General features: G+C 56.6%; 2 protein-coding genes across 2 annotated transcripts in view; one reads left to right on the top strand and one right to left on the bottom strand.

The window, feature by feature from the left end:
* The window catches only part of LAMC3 (laminin subunit gamma 3), a 61,145-nt gene that overhangs the window by 16,432 nt on the left and 27,363 nt on the right, over positions 1 to 17,350 (top strand). Inside the window, exons 3-11 of the mRNA XM_036854195.1 lie at positions 1,298 to 1,428; positions 4,687 to 4,853; positions 7,646 to 7,834; positions 7,914 to 8,031; positions 9,278 to 9,376; positions 12,101 to 12,237; positions 14,852 to 14,959; positions 16,856 to 17,048; positions 17,227 to 17,345. Of these exons, the coding sequence (XP_036710090.1) occupies positions 1,298 to 1,428; positions 4,687 to 4,853; positions 7,646 to 7,834; positions 7,914 to 8,031; positions 9,278 to 9,376; positions 12,101 to 12,237; positions 14,852 to 14,959; positions 16,856 to 17,048; positions 17,227 to 17,345 (1,261 nt within the window). The remainder of the gene's footprint in view (positions 1 to 1,297; positions 1,429 to 4,686; positions 4,854 to 7,645; positions 7,835 to 7,913; positions 8,032 to 9,277; positions 9,377 to 12,100; positions 12,238 to 14,851; positions 14,960 to 16,855; positions 17,049 to 17,226; positions 17,346 to 17,350) is intronic.
* On the bottom strand, positions 1,486 to 2,067 carry LOC118896917 (ATP synthase subunit ATP5MPL, mitochondrial-like). The gene is made up of 2 exons (XM_036855541.1): positions 1,890 to 2,067; positions 1,486 to 1,496 (listed from the first exon to the last, which is right to left on the bottom strand). Exons 1-2 carry the CDS (start codon positions 2,065 to 2,067, stop codon positions 1,486 to 1,488), a joined length of 189 nt encoding a protein of 62 aa, XP_036711436.1.

The raw sequence follows: 17,350 nt of genomic DNA on the forward strand, positions 1-17,350 counted from the left end.
TAGGGGCACTTTTTCTGCAGAAAGAAAAGACTCTTAGACCATCGGTTGTGCTCTGCTGGGTTCCCACCCCGGGCCTCAGCCCCTTGCTCCTCAGTTGCTTCAGGGACCGACCAGCAGCGTCAGTACCACCTGGGCACGTGTGGAAATACAGATTCTCAGGCCCCACCTCTGATCAGAAGCTGCATTTTAACCTGATCCCTAAATGTACACTGACATTTGGGAAGTGGTTCAGGGAGTGACTCTCCGGAGGTTTACAAACTCAGCTGAGTGCTGAGGTCCCCTCTGAAGCTTTCTGGTTCTGGACCCCTCCCTGGCTGAAGCATCCTCAGGCAGAGGCCCCGGGCCCCAGGCCACGGGCTCGAGAGTTGCTGAGCCCAGGGGGATCGGAGAGGCCCGCTGGCCTGAGTCATGCTGGGGTGAGAAGTCAGACTTTATGCCAGTTCATTTTCTGTCCTGATGGGCCTGATTGCTAAACCAGCAGCTGCTGGGCTGAATTAAAATGCTGATTAACATTCAGCTGGAGCTACCTCTGATTATAACAGCAGGCAGATGAAAATGTCAGCTTTCACGTGGGCTCTCCCCCACTTCCCCACCAGCTCTTCCAGGGGGAAGCCTCTCATTCCGCCATCAGCAAGTATTTATCGAGTGCCTGCTGTGTGCCAGGCAGAGCCCGGGCTGGGGATGCAGCGAGAACCAGGGGCCCTGAGTCCTTGTCCTCTTGGGGCTGTGTTCTGGTGGAACAGATGTCACCTGGGGCAGGTGCCTTGTCTGTGGGAGCCTGATTCTTAGAACGTGAGAAGCCTATAAACCCAGGGCCCACCCCACGCCAGGGCACTGGGACGCATCTTCCCTCAGCTGCCCTCTAGAATGGGGGTGCAGCCCCGCTGAGCAGTCAGGTAACCTGCATGACATGGTTTTAGATGGGCTGCTCCAGCACCTCGACCATGTGCCAGCCTCCGTGCCCCGCCGCTGACATTGGCCATCCTCCTCCAGCACCCCCCTGGAGCCGACATTATTCCTTGTCCTATTTCACAGATGGGGAAATGGAGGCTCTGAGACATTGAGCAAATTCCCCAAAGTTGCACAGTTAGGAAGGGGCCAAGCATCCAGGTTGGTGTGACCCAAAAGCACAGGCTCCTTATTTCTGCAGCGTTCTTGGAACTTGTCAGTGTTTGGCCTGTCCCTGTGTCCCAGAAGATGCCCCGGGGAGCCGGCTGGACCCTCCAGCAGAGCAGGGTGGGAGCAAACATTCAGGAGCCTGCTGATGGCGCCCTTTCCCTTCCACCTTGTCCCCCAGGACTGGGTCACCAGCACCGAGCTCCTCATCTCCCTAGACCGGCTCAACACGTTCGGGGATGACATCTTCAAGGACCCCAAGGTGCTGCAGTCCTACTACTACGCCGTGTCGGACTTCTCTGTGGGTGGCAGGTAGGCGGGAAGCAGGGCAGTGGCCGGGACGCTGTACAGGATGGCTGCCACGTGGGGTCACCCGGTGGCTACCGTGGAGGGTAAAGAAACCACTTCTGGTGCTCCAGGGGGGCAAAGGAGCAGGAGCCTGGTTCCTGGGCCCGGCATTCGAGGCCTTCGTGACCCACCTGCCTCCCGCCTCCCAGCCCCGTTCCTGCTGCTTTTCCCACGTCAGCTGTGTTTCCGCTGCCGTCAGCGGGACACACCAGCCCTTTGCACCTGTGGTTCCCTCTGCCTGGTGGTCCGTCCCCCTTTCTTTTCTTTCTTCCTTTTTTTTTTTGCATCTGACAGTACATTCATTCACGCCACATGTGCCCACGTGGGGCAATGTTCCACGCTCTCGTCTAACACGTAGAACCTGCTTAAATTTCCAGTCGGACCACCGTCCTGTGGGACGTGGGCTCCAAATGAAGCTGGTTAACAGTGGCCGTAAGCAGGCGCGGGACCCCAGGCTTTCAGAGCTTTGCTTCTTTCATCAGCACTCATGAGCTTATAACTGATGGAGCCCATCAACCCCATTCTTCCCCAAATCTTCCGGTAAACTTGGGTAGAGTAGGGCTTCCTGGGGACCCAAGTGTGTTTAATAAGGCTTTGAGGCATCTCCAAACAGTACGAACGGTTCAGGCCACTCCAAAGCGCCACGGCCAGTGACCCAGAAAGGTCACTGAGGAAGGAGGCACCGCACTTCTGCCCCCTTCTCATGTGAGGGGCGTCGGGCTGTTCTGTCGGGACCCCTGGCCCTGGCCTACATACTCCTCTAGCTTCGATCAGTGCACATTGTAGTTTAAGCATCTCACCTCTCCAAGAAGCAGGGGCCATCCTGTACACACGTGGCCACCTGGTACTGGGCCCTCCAGGCACAAATGACGTCTTTAGTATAAACGCTCCCTCATCAGCCTCCTTCTTGGAAAGGAGAGAGGAGACAGATGTGTTCCCGCCCCAGGCAGACAGTAACCAGATCAGTCCCCAGTAATCATGTCGCGCGCCCCAGATTAACAAGGATAGGAAGCCAGGGCAGGGTGTGCTGGCAGTCAGGGAGACCACGCTGCAGATGGGGACCCTGCGGGAGGTCAGGGAGACCACCCTGCAGATGGGGACCCTGTGGGAGGTCAGGGAGACCACCCTGCAGATGGGGACCCTGTGGGAGGTCAGGGAGACCACCCTGCAGATGGGAACCCGGCGAGGCTGGAGAGGTGAGGGGCAAGCGTCCCAGGTGGAAGAGCCAGCATGTACGAGACCCAGGCTTGAGGAACGAGGCAACAGCCCTGCAGCTGGAACAGGGGGCGTGGAGACGGCTGGAAGATTGTCGGGGCCATGGACCAAGTTTATGCAGTCAGTGGGAAGTTGCTGAGGATATGGCCAGGGTAGTGACAGGGTCGGATTTCTGAGACACCCCAACCCCTGACATCGCAAGGGGGCAGATAAGAGGGGAGAGAAGAAGCTGGCTGGGCAGAGATGGTGGTAGGATGGGAGAGGTGTGGATCCGAAAGCTGTTTAGGGTGGGAAGTCAGCTCCACGTGGGAGTGGTGGCCCATGGGGGTAGGGGGCGAGGGGCTTCCAAACTTGAAGGATGTTTAGGTGGCGTTCAGAGAGGTGAAGATGTCTGGGAAGGGAACACGGGCCCAGCTGCCTACACTCAGGGTGTCTGCACCCTCTGGAGGCTGGCGGTCGGGTGTGAAGGGGAAATGGGGGGTGTCTGTGAGGGCCCCTCTGCTCCTCCTCCCCCGCCACTCCCACACTCGATTCAGGTCAAACCGCCCGGGAGCGGGGCCTCTCCAAGGATGGTGGATGGCGGTGAGCTGCAGCGTCTGCCATCAGGGGGCTTCGGGACAGAGAACATCTGGGCCCCAGCTGCCAGAGCCGGACCACCCTCAGGCCAGCAGCTGGCTGGGGGGCAGTGGCCCGGCAGCCTGTGTCCCACAGTGGCCTATAGGAATTTCACTCTTTCCCTTGGGATCAGAGGGCTTCGTGGAGGAGGGCGTGTTTGCAACATCCCCTTGGGGCCATGGGTGGTCCCTTGTCCCGAGACGGGTGACCACTGTCTCCCAAGACTGCCTGGTGCCCGCCTCACCCCTGCCAGAAGTGCTGGGCATTACCTGCCTACCCTGAGCTCCCAGGGAGGCCTGGCGAGGAAACAGTGCTCTGTGCCCTTCCCAAGCCCTGTGTCCCCAGTACCATGGGTACTGGCAGTGGTCAGAGGTTCTTCAACATCCACTTAGGACAGAGCGTGGAACATAGCTTATGAGGAGACACCAAGTGGCCGTAGGGGAGTGTCTAGGAGCTCAGGGTCTGCGTGGAGTAGGAGAGAACGGGCTTCAGATTCTAGCTCTGCCACGTAGCATTCGTCACTTCATGGTCTGAGCCTCAGTTTCCTCATCCGTGAAACGTGGATAGTTGTGGTCCATCCTGCTGCAGTGGTGAAACTCCAGAGAGAAGATGTGAGCTGATTGCTCGGTTGGGGGCTGCTACAGAGGAAGGCTGGGAGCTAGGAGCCATGGCCATCCTCTGTGTGGCTCAGTCTGGCCACCCGGGATGGGGGCGACGACCCCACCGGGTCAGGCTCAGCCGAGCACGCTGTGTGGCCCCCTGAGCACCTTTGTTCCTGCCTGATTCCGCCTGTCTGACTCTGCGGGGGGGGGGGGGGGGGGGGGGCAGGCCCAGGGCTGCCCTCAAAGGCACAGGCTCACTGGGGTCTTGAGATGAGTTGGGGGCTGTCCTGTGTAAGGCGCAATCTCCCTCTCATCCCTTTAGACACGAAGGAGGGGGCATGAGGCGGCCTCCCGGGCTGCCACCTCCCACCCACTGCCCCGAGAGCTGGCCCACCCTCTAGGCAGGAGACTGAGATGACTTCTTCCCGGGTCCCCCTCGGCCCCTGGGTGTGGTGCCTTCAGTGGCAGCATTGAGAACTTTATACCATTACTAACTGGTGGCCTCGGGCAGCCTCTCTGTGCCTCGGTTCCTCCGTCTGTTAAATGGGGATCATAGCAGGCTTGTGAAGATGCGATGGGTTTACATGTGTGCAGAGCTCAGAACAGCCCAGCGCGGTCGGTTCTGTAACTGTTGCCCCGGGCACGTAGTAGGAGTTCAGTGAAGTTCCACAGCTGAGCCGTAGAAGCAGGAGCTCCCCCGAAGGCAGGGGCTACCTGGTGATTAACCCCTTCTCCGCCGGCACCTCCCCCAGCTTCCGGACACCCCCCCACCCCCGTCTTCTTTTCCCAGGTGCAAGTGCAACGGGCACGCCAGCGAGTGTGGCCCCAACGAGGCGGGCCGGCTGGTCTGCCGATGCCAGCACAACACCACGGGCCCAGACTGCGAGCGCTGCCTGCCCTTCTTCCGGGACCGCCCGTGGGCCCGGGGCACGGCCGAGGAGGCCAGCGAGTGTCTGCGTGAGTGTCCTGGGCCTTTGGCGGCCGGAGGCCGGGGGCGCAGGCCAGGAGACCAACTCCCCATCCCCGGCGGCGGGGCTGCTCCTGGGTGGGCCTGGCCGCAGCTTGGGACTCTAAACCCTGTGCGGGGATGAGGAGGAGCCGAGGGAGAGCTGGAGGGGGCACGTGATTCTCCGTCCTCACCCCCTCAGGCAGCTCCCCACACCCAGGCTCCCCAGGCAGAGGCATGCGTGGCAGGAGGGCTGAGAAGGACCCCCAACTTGTTCCTTTGTGTCAACTGCTCCAACCGCAGCTGCCGATCAAAGCCAGGCCACCCCAGGTCTAGGGGGTGCTGACCTGCCCGCCCAGCCTCTCCTGCAGGCCCCCAGGCAGCCCTTCGCTGCCCCGGCCCCCATGCGATGTGGCTGGCACTGCCTAACCTCACAGACACGCCGGAGAGGACGTTGCCATCGTACTTTTTCCAGGGACGGGGGCCGCGCACGGGCTGGGGGGCTCCTCCCAGCCTGGCGTGCCCCTCCAGCTTCCCTCTGTCCCCAAGCCCTGCCCTCCGACAGTCATCTGGCGTGCTCCGGGCTCCCATGTGTGGCTGGTCGTCGCTGGGCACCAGACTCCACCTAGCTCTGCTGCTGGCAGGAGGCACGTCTTCATGGGCAGGCGCTCCTGACGGCTCAGCCTCTGGACCCACTGTGCTCCTGGGCTTGGGCTGCTGGCATGTAGAGCTGGGGTGGGGAGAGGACGGCTTGTTCCATGGAACAGGGTGCTGTCTGCAGGAGCTTCCCGGGGCCACTGTGGCCCTAATGAGTTCCTGCTGCCCTTGCTGGCCTGCCTCCACCAGGAAGTCCTCTCGGGGCCAAGGAAGCTGGCTGGCTCAGCCGTTCTGAGTCTGGGGCTCTCTCCGTGGTGGGGACACAAAAGGCCAGATTGCTTCTCCTGTCAGGTCATCACCCCTGAGGTCACATCTCTGTCCTCCCAGCCTGGAACCTGCGTTTCATGCCTGACCCCTCGTGCTCCCCAGTCCAGGCAGCCCCTGAGCCTCATTCACATCCCCCGAACCCATCTGACTGTGTCCTTCTACACGGTCAACCCCGGCCGGTCACCCCTCCTCTGAGCATCTGAAGCCCCCACCTCCCTGCTCTCCCAGCCCCCATACCCCGCCTGCCACCCAGCTGAAGTCACTTTCAAGTGCAGATGCGATTATATTCATCCACGGAGCCCCTAGCTCCAAGGTGAAGTCCGCTGACTGCGGCTGCCCAGCCTCCCTGGATCAAGCCCTGGCTGACCTCTTGACCTCAGAACTGCCCCTGCGCCCCTCCCTGTCCCGTCACAGTGCACAACGTCCCCACCCTCTGCCCTGCCCATCACATGACATGCCACCCTCCCACGCCACACTGGGTGAACCTTGCTTCTCTGCCTGTGCCACAACTATCCTCTCACCTCCTGCCTGGGACTCTCCCTTCCCTCTCCTCCCCTCCTTTGCCTGGACACTTCCTTCCTGCTCACCCTTCAGGTCCCACTTAGCTGTGACTTCCTCCAGGAAGGCAGCTGTAGGGCCCTCTTTTCACCTCCCAGAGCCTCCCTGCTTCTCCCATCACAGCCCTTCGCCTGCAGGATTTTCACCTGCTTGCTGCCTCTGACCTCCCTCAAACAGTGGGACCATGTATGCGGGCACTGGTCCACACCATGCTGGGCTCACCACGGGAGCCAAGACGGAACCGATCTTTGGTACATACTTTTTTTTTTTTAACATGAATGTACTTTGTTTATTTATTTATTTATTTTTGGCTGCATTGGGTCTTCGTTGCTGCGCAAGGGCTTCTCATTGCAGTGGCTTCTCTTGTTGTGGAGCACGGGCTCTAGGTGTGCAGGCTTCAGTAGTTGTGGCACGTGGGCTCAGCAGTTGTGGCTCGCGAGCTCTAGAGCGCAGCCTCAGTAGTTGTGGCGCACGGGCTTAGTTGCTCCGCGGCATATGGGATCTTCCCGGACCAGGGCTCGAACCCATGTCCCCTGCATTGGCAGGTGGATTCCTAACCACTCTGCCACCAGGGAAGTCCCTTTGGTACATACTTTTTAAAAATGTAGGAAGAGTAAGCTGGGACGAAGTGAGAGAGTGGCATGAACTAATATATACACTACCAAACGTAAAACAGATAGCTAGTGGGAAGCAGCCGCATAGCACAGAGAGATCAGCTCGGTGCTTTGTGACCACCTAGAGGGGTGGGATAGGGAGGGTGGGAGGGAGACGCAGGAGGGCGGAGATACAGGGATATATGTATATGTATAACTGATTCACTTTGTTATAAAGCAGAAACTAACACACCATTGTAAAGCAATTATACTCCAATAAAGATGTTTTAAAAAAATGTACTTATGAGTGAATGAAAGGTGACTTGTATTTTCCATGCTTCTGAGTGACCTCATGGTCACTGGGGATCAGATTCACATACTCTTATGGCTCAGAGGATCCACAGGAGATCTTGGAGGGAGCCACGCTGCCACTGGAGAAGGTAGCCAGTCTGTGATCCATGACCAGGTGACTCTATGTCCTGGCTTGCCTGGGAGGGTCCTGTGTGTTGGTATATTTATTAATGGCGCCCCCTTTGTTCTCGAGAGTGTCCTGTTTTGGAAGATCAATTGACTGGTCCAGATCCTTGATCAAGCCAGGCCTGAACTCCATCCTTGCCCTTCCTCCAGCTGCCTGCTCACTCACCACAAGGAAGCTGATTGGCCCATACTCCCCTCCTACCATGTGCCACGGCCTCTCTCACACACCCTCCCCCGCCTCCTGCCCACAGCTTGCAACTGCAGCGGCCACTCTGAGGAGTGCATGTTTGACCGGGAGCTCTTCCGCAGCTCGGGCCATGGTGGGCGTTGCCTCCGCTGCCGTGACCACACAGCCGGGCCACACTGTGAGCGCTGCCGGGAGAACTTCTATCGCTGGAAGCCACGGACGCCATGCCAGCCCTGCGACTGTCACCCAGCAGGTGAGTGGGCCGCACTGCCCCGGCCCCCACCCTCGCCCACCGCCACGGGCTCCCGCTGCCCTGTGCCCTTCCTCCCCAGGCTCCCTGCACCTCCAGTGCAATGACTCCGGCACCTGCATCTGCAAGCCCACGGTGACGGGCTGGAAGTGTGACCGCTGCCTGCCCGGGTTCCACTCGCTCAGTGAGGGCGGCTGCAGGTGAGGGCGGTGGGGACAGTGGGTGTAGATGACCCAGCAAGGGCGCACGGCGGCGGATTTGGACTGAATGATGGGAAGCAGGAGGGAGAGTCCCAAGCCCCTCGGAAGGCAGAGTTGGCAGCAGGCGGTTACCTGGGAGCGGAAGAGGAAGAAGGGATGAAGGCTGACCCCCTGGGATTCTGCTTCAGGCACCTGGGCGAAGGGAGGCCATTCATGGCAAGGGGAGCACAGGGTGGGGAGAGGCTGAGTCTGCAGTGCTCGTGGGGCATCCAGGGGGACAGAGATGGGCAGGGGCTACTGGGGTCTGGACCTCAGAAGAGGGTCTAACACTTGACTGTCACTTGATTGAGAAAATACACAATGACCAAAAAAAATAAAGCCCTTATAAATTCAGAAGTACTATTAAATGAGCTTGGCTTTGGTTCATTGCACCAGTCTCCTTGTATATTTGAAAGGCAGTGGAAATGCCATTGGGGAGGTTTGGGGAGTCTCAGATCTCTCTCAAAATACTCAGTGGTTCAGGCATAAAACTGGCCATTAGGTGGGGACCTGGATGCTTCCCCAGGGTCTCTATGGCCTCTGGGCTTCTGCACCTGCCACTTCTCCTACCCTAGAGCATTCTCTTCTCCCTCAACACCCTGCCTCTCCCCGGCCTGTGTCTGAACAAAGTCCTACTCATTCTTTAATTTTCAGCCAAGGTACAACTCCCCACCTCGTTCCCACTCCAGACACCTCATTGGTGCTGCCACAGCCTCTTCTTGTACATTCTCTCCCATAGCTTGTATCAAAGTACAGCATCTACCTGTTTGCCTGTCCATCCTCACTGGACTCTAGGCTCTGTGAGGACAGGGACCATGTCTTATGAGATGGGGGATGGATGGATGGATGGATGGGTAGATGGATGGGTGGGTGGATGGAAAATGCATGGATGGGTGAGTGAATAGGTGTGTGGGTGGGATGGATAGAAGGATGGAAGGATGAATAAAGGGATCAGTGGATGGAAGGATGAACGGATGGATGGATAAGCAGGTGGGTGGGCAGATGGATCACTGTTCAGGTGAGCGGATGGGTCACTTCCTTCACTCAGTGGGAACAGCAGAGCCAGGGGGCAGGCTCTTGGGTCAGGTTGCCTCCTGTTCCTCTCGGGCATGGGGAAGGATAGAGAGATTCCTTCCAAGGAGCGTGGGCTATTCCCACTCTGGAGTTGCTCGTTGGACGCTTTCCTCTTGTCCTCTCTCTTTGGCAGACCCTGTGCCTGCAATCCCGCTGGCAGCCTGGGCACCTGTGATCCCCGCAGTGGCCGCTGCCCCTGCAAAGAGAATGTGGAAGGCAACCTGTGTGACAGGTGGGTGAACCGACCCAATAACAAGCCTGCTGGAAGTGACCTCAGTGGTGGTGGGAGGAGCAGGGGCCATCATCCTCCCAGACTTGGGCAACCCCACCACCTGGCACCCTTCCTGGAACACCATGGATCTGACACCCAGGAAGTTATCTAAAGACTCTACAATACCATTTATACTTTGACCCACCACCACTGAGAGTTCATAAGCTGTGAAAATACATCTTTTTTCCCCTAGCTCAGAATCCTGAAAAGAAAGAGCTAGAAAGGATAGGAGAGACCATCTAATCCAGGGAGAGCAGATACATGGTACTCGTACCACAACCCTCCCATCTCACACTCAGGGCAGACATCACTAATAGAGCGCTACCACAACCCTCCCATCTCACACCCAGGGCAGACATCACCAATGGACCACAGCAGTTTACCATGAGCTCTACTGTAACCTTAGAATCCTTCTCTACGCCCTGCTCCAAGAAGTTCCCACCAATTGAGCTGAGATTCAAGCTTGTTTGCCATCCTTGCCATCCTATCGTGGTACAAATGGAGCTTCTAAGGCTCAATGAGGCAGAAGGACTTTTCCCTGTACTTCCTCCTTCATGTGTTTAGGGGGCCTCCTAGCCCCAGCAATGGGCTGGCAGACAAATGTGGGTTTACGTCCTTGGGCACACTCTGTCCCCTCTTCCTGGCTTCATCTCCAACCTCTGAAGCCTTTGCAGCCAGCGTGGGGTGTGCCAGAGCCTCTTTGATCCTCTGGCCATGGGCCATGTGTGGGGAACCTGACACGGCAGTATATTGTGGACTCGACTCTTGACAGACTATGTTGGGCCTCTACTGGTTCAGGAAGAAGCCCGGCCTTGACTCTCACCCTGTCCACGCGGGGCCTGTGGGCCCTGGGGTGGGAGGTCGACTCCCTGCTGGGTCTTCCTTCCCCCAAGACCCCTCAAGCTGAAGAGACAGAGTGGAGTTGGGGGACTAGATCCCACTAGCTCTACACCACTGCCTCGTACCTTGAGGAGGTCCGCCTCTGAGCCTCACTTTACCTGTTTGTGAGATGGGAGGGCTGGTGAGGTGTGTTCGTTGGAGCTGGCCCAGCTTTGGGGTAATTGGCAGCTTCTTATGAATTGGATTCCTCCACCTGGATCGGCCCAAATGGAGCCCCCATGGTGCAAACCAGGAATATGTGTTTGTAAAAGGCCTCTGCAGGGCTCCTGGGAGAAATGGCTGATTCTGGGGCTGGGGCGGGGAAAACACAGGATGAGCCCGAAGCATCTTGTAGAAAACAGGGAAGTGCTTAAAAACAAAACCAGACAAAGACAAACCCAGAAAACCCCAAACCAGGATGGGGGCCTGTGTCAAAAGGACATGAGCGCCAACCTGAAAGAGTTCCCAGAGCTGGAACAAAATAAATAACAACAATATCGGATTATAATGCAAAGTATAAAATAAACATCCACGAGTCCACACTGATATAAATAGATGAGTGAATAAATAAATACAGGGGGATGAAGGGACAAATCTTCCTGGCAGAAGAATTCCACATTATAAATGGAGAAGGAATGAGGGAAATATTAAAGCACTGTTACAATATCAGAGTAACGATCGCTGTAGGCCAGAGCCGCTGATGAATGCTGAAATTCGTGGGCAGAACTTGAGGGAAAAACAGGATATTTGCATAGCCCCCAAATATCTCCCTCAAAATATTTACTAATTACTGTGGTGCTTTCACCATAGGTCCACAATTCTTTGATTACTGCCCCCCTCCCAGAGATGGAGCTTAATTCCCTTCCCCTTGACCCTGGGCTAGATTTAGTGACTTGCTTTTGACGACTAGAATATGGCAGTTTTGCAGTGGAGAAACCTGGCAGGGACTTCCCTGGTGGTCCAGTGGTTAAGACTCCGCACTCCCAATGCGAGGGGCCCGGGTTCGATCCCTAGTCAGGGAACTCGATCCCACATGCCACAACTAAGAGTTCGCGTGCAGCAACTAAAGATCCCGCACATGGCAACGAAGATCCTGTGTGCTGCAACTAAGACCTGGCGCAGCCAAATAAATTAATATTTAAAAAAAAAAAGAAAGAAAAGAAAAGAAACCCGGCAGGCAGCGCCTTAACTAAATGGTGAAGGTTAACTTTACCAGTGACATCATACATGACCAGTGATGTCATACATTACCAGTGACATCACACAGGTATCATTTACCCTGATATGATGTGAGAAGAAGGGCACTTCGCCTCTATTTCTTCCCCAAACCCACAGCCCCAGTCTAATCTTGAAAAACACCAGACAAACCCAAACAGTGGACATTCTACAAAATATCTGACCAGTACTGTCAAAAGTGTCCAGGAAAGACCGAGAAGCTGTTACAGATGAGATTAAGGACACCACTAAATGTAATGCCATGTCCTGGATGGGATCCTGGAGCAGAAAACAGATGTTCATGGAAAAGGGGGAGAAATCCTAATAAAGTCTGGGGTTTAGGAAATAACATTAATCAGTGTTAATTTCTTGGCTTTGATAAACGTACCCTGGTAATGGCAGATGTTAACATTAGGAAAAGTTGGGTGAAGAGGCCATGGGAACTCGTGTCTGCAATCTTTGCAACTCTTCAGTAAATCTGAAATTAAAACAACTTTCCCCAGTGATTCTGGGCTCTGGTTAGTGTAGCTGGGATCCCCCGAATGTAGCCAATTCATCTGACCCCCGTGGGCATGTCCGCCTCCATTGCAGATGTCGCCCGGGCACATTTAGCCTGCAGTCCCACAGCCCAGCCGGCTGCAGCAGCTGCTTCTGCTACGGCCACTCCAGGGCGTGTGCGGCCGCTCCCCACTTCCGGGAGTACCACATCCTCTCCGACTTCCGCCGGGGTAAGAAGTGCCCCCCACTGCAGCCACCTCCGAGGGGTCTGCTTCCCAGCCCAGCTGGGACAGGCGGTCCTGGGTCCTGCTCTGGGGAGATCCTGCGATGGTGGTATGTGTGGGTGTGGAAAGGAGGGGGCAGCCTCGGGCCCCAGCCCGGGCGTCTCCCACAGGCCTACACACCGGCCGTGCCCCTCTGGGTCCTTCAGTACCCCCAGCACCTACCTGCACCCCTTGGCTCCCTCCTGGCTGCTGCCAGGGTTGGGGGGTGGGCACCTGGCAGCCTTTGGAGCCTGTGGGGGAATTTCCAGTTGCTCCTTGGCCCCCTTGGTGTATCCTAGTGCTGGGGATCCGGGCTCGATCCGCTGGCCTCCATTTATTGAGCACCTGCTGTATGCTAGGCACCATGCGGAGCTCATTATGCCCATGGAACCTCCTGGATTCCCTGGCAGGTAGATATTCTCATCCCCATTTTACAGATGAGGCAACTGAGGCCCAGAAAAGGAAGGTCACGTAACTTAGTTGTTGGCACCTTGGGTTCATCAGCTCCCGAGTTTTGCTCTTCACTGCTGTGCAGGTCTTCTCTCTAGGTCCAGGGGTGCTGTGGGGACCTGGGTCCCCAGCTCCAGGTGGATCTTTGGAGCAGGAAAGCAGTGGAGCTCTGAATTCTGCATTAAATCATGGCCTGCGTGGGTCCCTGCCATGCCCACTGAGTCTCCCCACCCCCGCGTCTCCCCCAGGGAGCTAGAACTCAGGGCTGGCTCTGGGGCGCCCCAGATGCAGGGGGAGCAGTGCGCCCTCTGCTGGACACCACGCAGAAAGCAGGACCGAGCAGGGCTTGGAATGGGGACTGCATTGTGGTCACTTGGGCTGTAGTCCAGGATGTCAGCGTCAGAAGGGACTCATTTTATAGATCCTAGAATAACATCACGATCCTCCTCACTTGGAGCCAAGCCCTGGGTTTGGCACTTCAGTCTCAGCATCTCACGTGACCTCACTAACACCCTCGGCCAGCAGTTCTCAAACTTTTTGATCTCTGGATCCCTTCATGCTCTTGAAAATTAGAGAGAACCTCAAAGTCCTTTTGTTTATGTGGGTTGTTTATACGAATATTTTCTGTATTAGAAATTAAAACAGTAGTTTTTAAATATCTGTGTATTAATTCATTTACAGATGACCGTAGTAAACTTATAACAAAATATAACTTCTGCCTGTGAAAAATAACCCTCTTTTTAAAAGACAAAAAACTTTGAGAAGAGTGCTGCCCGTTTTACCTTTTTGCACCTCTCTTTAAGGTCTGGCTTAATAGAAGTCAGCTGATTCTTACCACGGCTTCTGCCATTTAGTCTGTTGTGATATCACACATCCTGTAGCTTCTGGAAAATTCTCACAGTGAGAAAGAGAATGAAAAACGCAAATAACATTTTAAGGTTATTTAGAAGATAGTTTGATGCCATGGACCCCCTGAAAGAGCCTTAGGGATCTCCCAGGATATTCAAACCAACTTGAGAACTGTTACCGGGACCACAGTACCTCATTGCCCCCATTTTGCAGATGAGGCACTAACTGGCTTCAGAGAGGTTAAGTAACTTGCCCAGGGTCACAGAGCCAGCAAAGGGGCAGAGCCTAGTCTAGCACGGAGGAGCCCCGGACTTCCCCTTTCTGACCTCTTTCTGTTTCTTCATCCCTCCCTCCTCACCCCTTGGGTGCCCCAGGTGTTGGGCCTCCACCCTATTCTCCAGCTGCCCCCCTGGAGAGCGCCCTCTGGAGGTCACTTGCTCTGTGCCCGACTGTGCCTGGTGTGCTGCCATCACCAGAGGGAGGGTGGACTGAACTGGGACTGGGGTCCCACCCTGACCTGGCCACTTCCTAACCAGGTGGCCTCCCTGGGTGCAGTGGGGCTCGTGGCACACACACCTGGAAGGACGGGGTGGTGAGGTCACGGGCGAGGAAATCCTCTAAAGACCTGAAGACGAGGTCAAGTCCAGTCTCGTTAGAGACGGCCCACAATGGGGTCTCCGGGCTGTCCTCATGTCCTCATCATGTGCTCAAAGCCCAGTGAAGGGGACTTCCCTGGTGGTCCAGTGGTTAAGACTCCATGCTCCCAATGCAGGGGGCCCAGGTTCGATCCCTAGTCAGGGAACTAGATCCTGCATGCTGAAACTAAGAGCCTACATGCTGCAACTAAAGATCCGGTGCGCCACAGTTAAGACCCGGCGCAGCCAAATAAATAAATATATATTAAAAACAAAAACAAAAAACGCCCACGGAAGGGGCAGGGCAGGCCCAGAGGTCTGACTGTGCCCCAACAGAGCCGGGTCTCTGAGCCTCCTAGCTCCTTCTGGAGCCACCTCCCACCCCAAGACCCCCGTCCTGACCTGGAATGGGGATCCAAGCTGCCTGGCTCTGGGCACGGAGCGTTTGCTAGCACCAGCCGGCTCTCATCACCCCCCCCCGCCCCCGCCTGTCTCTAGAACAGTCTCTCCCCTCCCTGGGTCCTGGTGTTTCAGGCTGCACTCAGGCCTCTGGGGGTCGCCCTTGGGACCCGGGAAAGGGTGTGAAGTGGGACGGGGCAGAGGCCACCCTGCAGGGCCTCACAGGGGCGTGTGTGTTTGCTGTCCAGGAGCCGAGGGCTGGCGGACCAGAAGCGTGGGGGGCCCAGAGCATCCTGCGCAATGGAGCCCGAGGGGGCTTCTCCTGGACCCAGAGGACGAGGAGCTCACAGCACCAGGTACCTGCCGCCACAGGCAGGGGCAGGGCTGCCCGTGTTCATTTCCTGCAGCTGCTGCCACAGATTACCACCAACGTAGTGGCTAAAAGCAACGCAGATGTATTCTCTTTATTGTTCTAGAGGTCGGAAGTCGAAAACGGGGCTTGCTGGGCTGAAATCGCGGTGTCGGCTGGGCTGTGCTCCTTCTGGGGGAGGCTCTGGGGGAGAATCCGTTCCCTGGCCTTTTCCAGCTTCTCCAGGCGGCCTGCATCCCTCTGCTTCCTCCTCCTTCAAAGCCGGTCAAATCTTTCTCATGTTGCATCTTCCTGACACCACCTCTTCTGCCTTCCTCTCCCATCTTTGAAGGACCCTTGTGATTACATTGGGCCCAGCTGGATAATCTAAAATAATCTCTCTACTTTAAGGTCCGGCTGATTAACAACCTTAATTCCACCGCAACCTTAATTGCCCCCGCCATGCAGCACAACATATTCACAGATTCCAGGGATCAGGACCTGGACACTTTTGGGGGCCATTTTCCTGCCGACCACGTGCCCCTCAGCCTCTGCTTCCTCATCACAGCCTTGCCACCCAGGGCTCCCTCAGGCCACTGTCGCACCCCACACAATCCCTGCGCGTTTCCCATCAGTGTCTCACCCCGCCAGGCCACCGCACCCCCATGCCCGGGGCCATGGCATTCCTGTAGAAGCAAGAAGTTCTAGATTATTCTGAACCACTCCCCACCAACTAGGGCAGCTTTGGTCTCCTGGAAACTGTATCAGACCAGGAGCCTGGAGCCCACTCTTAGCTCCACTGTGGCCAGATCTGGGGTCCACTGGCTCCCTTCACCCAGTCCTGCCCTTTCCCTCTCTATGCAAGAAGGGCTAGAGAGGTGGCACTCAGACATCTGAGCAGCTGTGTGGATGCAGCACCCATGTGCCCTGCAGCCAGGAAGCAAAGGACGTGGGGTCCTCGGGTCCCCTCCTGGGGCAGGTGTTCCAAGTTCAGAAGCCCGAGAGCAGAAAACACGCTCTGTTCCCTCGCTGCTTTGTCAACGAATTTAAGGAGTTACTCACTCAAAAAGTGTTTGCTGGGTTCTCTGCTGGGTGTGCTGGGCACATTGCAGTGGGCAGGGCAGGTGGTGGGCGAACTCAGCCGTTTTTATTTCACTTCTTTTTACGCACACATTCAACAAACACTCTCGTGAGTACAGAGGGCCTGAAGGGAGGAAGGATGGGGTGTCTTTTGGTCCCTTTCCTTCTGTGTCATGACTTTACGCCTAAGCACTTGGCTAATTCAGAGAAATGACAAAGTAAGACAGGCTATGATAAGGCCCCTTGGTCCTTTGTGCATCTGCCTTCTTTCCACTGGAAGCAAGTTCTGATTCCCATGGAAAGTGTGGCCCTTGGGGGCTGTCAGTGCCCCTACTTAGTCACACGTGTAACACGCTTGCCTGGTACTCGCTTTGAGCCTCACTAAATGCCATGGATGCGGGTCCCTAGGGATTCTGAGCTCACGGGGTGTCGGGCGTCATGAGCGCTGCGTGAACGGGCAGGCAGGTGCCACCGCCTTGCATACTGTGAGTTTCTCCTCTGCTCCTGTATAGACTCCCTTGTCCCATGGCACTTCACTTACAAAACCCAAGGTCCAAGATAGAAGTCTTAAGAGTGTCAAGATAGTGACAGCAGAGCATTAAGCCAGGCATGGGGCCCCAGGTAACTGCCAGGGTCACATGCCCAGGAAGCCAGCCCTGTCTGCGGAGGTATGAGTGGGCCACTCTCAGCATCTTCTGTGCAGGGACCCTTTGATTTTGTAGTTTTATCTTTTGAAGGTTTAATTGCCAATAAAATCAGTGTAGACATGTAAAATCCAGCTAATTAAGTGAAGACCGTCAAAGCTGCCCTCTCTTGTCTTCAGAGAAGTTCCTGGGAGACCAGCGGCTCAGCTATGGGCAGCCCCTCACACTGACATTCCGGGTCCCCCCCAGGGGCTCCCCCATCCCTGCGAGGCTGAGGCTGGAAGGGGCGGGTCTGACCTTGACTCTGCGGCATTCCAGCTCGCCCAGCCCCCTGGACGCCAGGCAGCCGGGGGAGGTCCAGCTCAAGTTCCTGTAAGTGTCCTGCTCTGTCCTGAGAGATGGGGTCGAGCAGTCGGGGTGGTCCCTGAGGTCCAGGCACACTTGGTTCCCCGGGGTCTGGGGGCTCCCGCCCTCCCCACTCCTGCTGGAGGCTTCCTGGCACCACCTGCCCCGGGCCTCAGGTTCTGCTTTGACCCCCTCCCCCTGCCAGGTTGCAAGAGACCTCCGAGGACGTGGACCCTCCGCTGCCCCCCTTCCACTTCCAGCGGCTGCTCACCAATCTGAGTGCTCTGCACATCCAAGCCAGCGGCCACAGCGCCAGCCCTTCCGGTTAG

The sequence above is a fragment of the Balaenoptera musculus genome, chromosome 6 (assembly GCF_009873245.2).
Source record: "Balaenoptera musculus isolate JJ_BM4_2016_0621 chromosome 6, mBalMus1.pri.v3, whole genome shotgun sequence".
Taxonomy (NCBI): Eukaryota; Metazoa; Chordata; class Mammalia; order Artiodactyla; family Balaenopteridae; genus Balaenoptera; species Balaenoptera musculus.

Bases quoted from the DNA above. Each gene is read 5' to 3' on its own strand.
- LOC118896917 (XM_036855541.1), bottom strand. From the start codon at position 2,067: ATGCCTCAAAGCCTTATTAAACACACTTGGGTCCCCAGGAAGCCCTAC.